A 5567-nucleotide genomic window follows, 5' to 3' on the forward strand; every position below is an offset into this window, starting at 1 on the left:
CTGTGTGAATTGTGTTAGTGATGCTTTGGTTCGTAAAACTTGATTTGAAGGTTCAGGTTCACCGTGGAAAATTGTGTGTTGGTTTCTGATGAATTTTTGGCCCCCCTTCAATGTGTGCGTGCAGGTTTAATTTATATTGTTTATGATTTGGATTAGGGTTTGTTAAAAGAGTAGAAAAATAATGGCTTTGGATTGGAATGAACAAAAACGCGTTCATCACTTGTGCTGGAAACTGATGCACCTCGACTGGATTGTGAACTGGATTTGGGTCTGAGATTGTGGCGCAGAACAACAACTCTGAACTTGGACAATTTTGGACTTATAATAAATAAAAGAAAGAAAAAAAATTGGACTTATCTAATAATGAAAAAAAAAGAATAATAATGAAAATAATAGAAATGAAATAATAATAAAAACCTGGGGATGACATCACTATTGAAATTGAAATTGATTAGTGACATCACTAGAACAGCTAACGCTGGGGATGACACTTTTGAAATTGAAATTGAAATTGATTAGTGACATCACTTGAACAACTAACGCTGGGGATGACACTTTTGAAATTGAAATTGAAATTGATTGGCGACGTCTCTAGAACAGATAAACTGGGGACGAAACCATTGAAATTGAAATTGAAATTGATTAGTGACATCACTGGAACAGCTAACGCTGGGGATGACACTTTAAAATTGAAATTGAAATAGAAATTGATTAGTGACATCACTGGAACAGCTAACGCTGGGGATGACACTTTTGAAATTGAAATTGAAATTGATTGGCGACGTCTCTAGAACAGATAAACTGGGGACGACACCATTGAAATTGAAATTAAAATTGAAATTGATTGGTGACATCACTAGAACAGCTAAGCTGGGGATGACACCTTTGAGATTCCGTAATCAGGGAAAAACACATTTGATATTCCGTAATCCGATAAACCGGGGAATAACACATTTGATATTCCGTAATCCGATAAACCGGGGAACGATACATTTGAGATTCCGTAATCCGATAAATCGGGGAAATACACGTTTGATATTCCGTAATCCGATAAACCGGGGAACGACGCGTTTGATATTCCGTAATCCGATAATCCGGGGAATGACATACTTGACATTCCGTAATCCGACAAAGTGGAGAATTGAAACACTTGAAATTCCGTAATCCGATAAGCCGGGGAATGATACACTTGATAAGATAAAGGTTGAGTGAGGACCGACCTGAAAGGATACACCAATTTCGACTTTGAGTGACTGATGCAACCATGTATGAATATTGTGGTGTATATGTTGTGTATGAACATGTGAAAGCATTGATGTATGAATGTATAAACATATGAATACATGAATGTATGGATGTAGCTTGTACGACTGTATAAATTGGATATGACAGGCGACTCGATGAAACGAGACAAGATATGTAGGATGGGAGGCGGACTGACATCGCAGTACAAACACTCGGCAAACTTCCTTGGAGATGATATTATTGTGAACAAATCGAGCCGTTAGCGGTGTAAAACCCGACACAAGGTAGCAACTGATGAATTTTGGGGAGAAAGCCTACTGTCATACCAAAAGTCTGGAAGAAGTCGCCATTTGTAAACCGGCGCAGAGTGTTATTCCACTGGTATGCTTCAACAGTCATTTTTTTTTGTTTTTTTTTCTTTTGAAAATCCCTAACTTTTGCCTGGACCGCCCTTTCGGGTTTTCAGTCCACCGGGAATATATTCCTTTTTTATGCCCCTAATTTTTGCCTGGACCGCCATTTCGGGTTTTCAGTCCACCAGGACGCTCTCTATTGCCTAAGCCGCCTTTTCAGGTTTTCAACATAGCGAGCATTTATTTTCTTATTTTTTTGTTTTTTTTACTGTGAAAGCATCTTGCTCGAAGCAGAGGTCCTCTTCATTGTGCTTAGCCATGTTTCTCTTTCGGAATGTGACCGTTTTCGAGGCTGATGTCGATGTACGCTTCAACTACTCAAAGAGAGTGTGTTTGTTGTTCACACTTTTCAAAAGATGTAAAAAAGAAGTTTCGTATTTTGAAAATTTTTGCTTCAAGTATTGTCATCAAAAATAGAAGAAATTTTGCAAATAAAATAAATGGGAGTTCCAAATAAATGGGCACAGGCTCAAATTTGATGAATTGAGTGGTGACCTGCCAAAGGCGTGGCTCCACGGATTTCAAAAAAAAAGTTTGGAAAATGGTAATTATAATGGGAAGGTACATTGAACACATATAACCGTTATTCTTCCCAACAACTTTGAATGGCTCAGTTCTGAGTCTTTGAATGCCCCTGTTTCGAGTCATTGAATGCCCCTGTTTCGAGTCTTCGATCTGCAGATGCTTCGAATCAGAGATCTTTTGATAGCTGGACACCCAAAGTGGACTGTGCTGACCGGATGCAGTTACTTTGTCTTTATCCTTAACTTTTGCATAGATCGCCCTTTTTGGGTTTCAACCTATCAGGATAATCATTTTTGTTCATGTCTCTAACTTTTGCCTGGACCGCCCTTTCGGGTTTTCAGTCCACCGAGACACTCATTTTTGCCTAAGCCGCCTTTTCAGGTTTGCGACTTATCGAGCTTTTTTTTTTGACAGAGTATTTCTTGACTGCATCAGCGTTCATAGATCGCGTGAGTTTGTCACCATCCGTAGTTGCAAAAGTCATTGTACATGGGCCTTCATAGTTAAGCATCCACTTGCCCTTGGAGTCTGGTTGAAAAATAGTGCCTTTTTAGGCATGAAGTCTCCTTCTTGAAATTCGCGGGGACGAACCTTTTTGTTAGAAGCATGTTTCCAACCTCTTTTGATATATTTGTACAAGGTCGTCATGCGTTTATATTCGATCAAACTTAGACTTTAGCAGAACTCCTATCGAAGGGACTTCGACCTCCACGGAAAACACGACCTCCATGTTGCATATTGGGGAAGGAGGGGGGGTTGCCCCTGTTGAAGCATGATACCCACGTAAGGTAACAGTAACATCTCATGCCAGTCTTTGTAAATGACTGCCATCTTCTGGACAATCTTCTTGATTTTGTTTGCAGCTTCGACGGCTAAGATGCCCCAGTATGTGAGAGATATCATCGGGAGTCTCTTCATTCTCTTCTTCAGCTTCGGACATAGGGAACTCAAAGTTGGAAGAGAGTACATGGTTAATATGTTCAACAGGTTTATTAATGCATGATTTGATTATTGATTTTGACAGGAGAGTATAAGTTATGATTAGGTAGATATTTGAGAATGATTATATTTTTTGGTTTTTTGTATTACCATTTTTCCAGAATAAGCACAAGATAAAATCAAAGTCGGGATTAAAACGACCTTTTTATTAATGACGACAATACTTAAAGCAAAAGGCCCTACACAAGTTCACTTCCGTCTCGGGCAGAACGAAAGGATTCTTTTTGAAAAACGAAAATCGATAAACACCACATTATTTGAACAAAGGAAATAGCTGAAAGAACAAAAACAACAACAATAAAAGCGGCAAATCACTCCATACGTCACTAAAACTATGCACCACCACTTCAGAATGAGGTCCCGTGGTTCAGTGTCATATTAGCTTTGCACATTTTGTTTCAAGTCTGTGAAGGATAGGACCTTGGCTTCGACTAAATCTTGAACTGCATTCCTCAAGGCATAACAGCGCTCAACATCGTGACCCGGTGCCCCTTGATGGAAGTCACATGAGAGATCGGCTCTAAAACCTGCTGGCAATTTTCTAGGCATCGAAGGAGGCGGCCTGGTCTGGACATAATTCCCTTCGAGCAAAGATGGGAGCAACTCAGCATACTTCATGGGAATTGGATTAAATCGTGTCCTTGGAGCCTGTTGTCGAGGTTGTTGTTGTTGATACGGTTGTTGATCGGCATTGGGAACTGGTGTAATAGCGGCCACATGTTGATAGGCCAAATATTTTTGCTGAGGCCGCCCTTTCACCATACTAACCTCCTGCTCTTTCTTTTTCGAACTACTAGCGGGGACACTTTCTTTGTCCAATCGTCCTTCTCGGACTCCTTCTTCCAGTTGTACACCTATAGTAACCATCTCAGCAAAGTCCTTGGGCGTACTTCTGACCATATTCACGTAATAGAACTGATTGAGTGTTTTTAAAAAAAGTTTGGTCATCTCCTTCCCTTCCACACGTGGGCTGACTTGAGCAGCGATATTTCTCCACCGCTGAGCATATTCCTTGAATGTTTCTTTGTCTCCCTGAGTCATAGCCCGAAGATCACTTCGGTCTGGGACCATATCCACATTGTAACTGTATTGTTCCACAAAAGCATCACACAGGTCCTGGAAAGTTCGGATCTTTGTTTTATCTAAATTCATGTACCATTTTGAGGCAGGACTAGCCAAACTCTCTTGAAAGAAATAGATAAGGACCGGATCATCCTTGGCATAGGCATACATCTTTCTCACATACATTGTTAGATGTTCCTCAGGACAGGAGTTCCCCTTATACTTCTCGAAATCTGGGACCTTGAACTTGTGGGGTATCTGGACATTCGGCACAAGACAAAGATCATAAACATTTTTCCCAAACACTTTCTTCCCATGGAGAGCTCTCACTTCTCGTTGCATCTCATCATACTTCTCTTGTAGGTCAACAACCCTGTCATAGGCCCCCACACTGCCTGAATGGTAGATGGGTTCCTCTTCTCGTGGGATAGTATGAACGGCAGGTGCTGAGTAAGTTACGACAACTGGAGGAGATCTCACAAAAGGTGGAGGAACATGAGCTACATATTGATGGGTAGGCATCTGAGCTTCACAAGTAATGGGACGGAGTACTTCGCCAGCAGTAAGAGGCGGGAACCAAGGCACGGAACGTTGCGGTGTATAGTACTTCGGAGTATCAACATAAAATGTCCATTCGGGCCAGTAGAAACGGTTTCGGCTTGACTCCTGATAGGAGGAGGATGTGCTTGTGCCTGGGCAACCGTCAGTGTTTTCATCAATTCAGTCATTTCGCCTATCTTAGTCTGCATGACTGCCATTTCCTCCCGAAGCACTTGGTTTTCCTGTTCGAGATATTCCTCCTTTTCATTATGATTGCTCGAGTGTTGTAAATGCGAGTTGGACGAGGATGCCATGACTCTTTTGAGATGGGTTGACCTTTATTGGAAAAGAAGAATTTGTGTGAGACTTTGGATTTGAGACTATGAAATGCAAAGTGATGCATGATGCTTATGCAAAAATAGACACATTTTTTTTTTATCTAAGGACTCGTCAAAGTGATGTAAACATCATTAGGAACATTTTCTCATTTGATAATAAACAGTTTCCTTAAGAACAAAAGCAAAGCCAAAGATAAAGTCCCCGACAAAGCTAAGGTCTAGTTTAAGACTTTTGAAATTGTATTCCTTTGTGTCCCTCTTTATAAGGTCCACACCTCTGATGTTTACAAGACGACTTATCTAAGTCCTTCGATGTTTTGATGAGAAAAGTTTTTATGAATGAATGCATGTATGGTGAGGTTAAGTCCATAATGTTGGAGCTTAGGGATAACAACGTCATTTGGTAAGGACTATGGTTTCATTTGTAATTGTAACAAGGGTTCTA

General features: G+C 40.5%; 1 protein-coding gene across 1 annotated transcript; it reads right to left on the bottom strand.

Moving 5' to 3' along the window:
• Positions 1-3560: 3560 nt before the first annotated feature.
• LOC146915904 (uncharacterized) lies at positions 3561-5098 on the bottom strand. Its single transcript, XM_085721487.1, has 2 exons — positions 4852-5098; positions 3561-4744 (listed from the first exon to the last, which is right to left on the bottom strand). Exons 1-2 carry the CDS (start codon positions 5096-5098, stop codon positions 3561-3563), a joined length of 1431 nt encoding a protein of 476 aa, XP_085577613.1.
• Between the last annotated feature and the right edge of the window lie 469 nt (positions 5099-5567).

Source organism: Medicago sativa, chromosome 6 (genome assembly GCF_051527215.1).
Source record: "Medicago sativa cultivar Bolivia chromosome 6, Bolivia_mono, whole genome shotgun sequence".
Taxonomy (NCBI): Eukaryota; Viridiplantae; Streptophyta; class Magnoliopsida; order Fabales; family Fabaceae; genus Medicago; species Medicago sativa.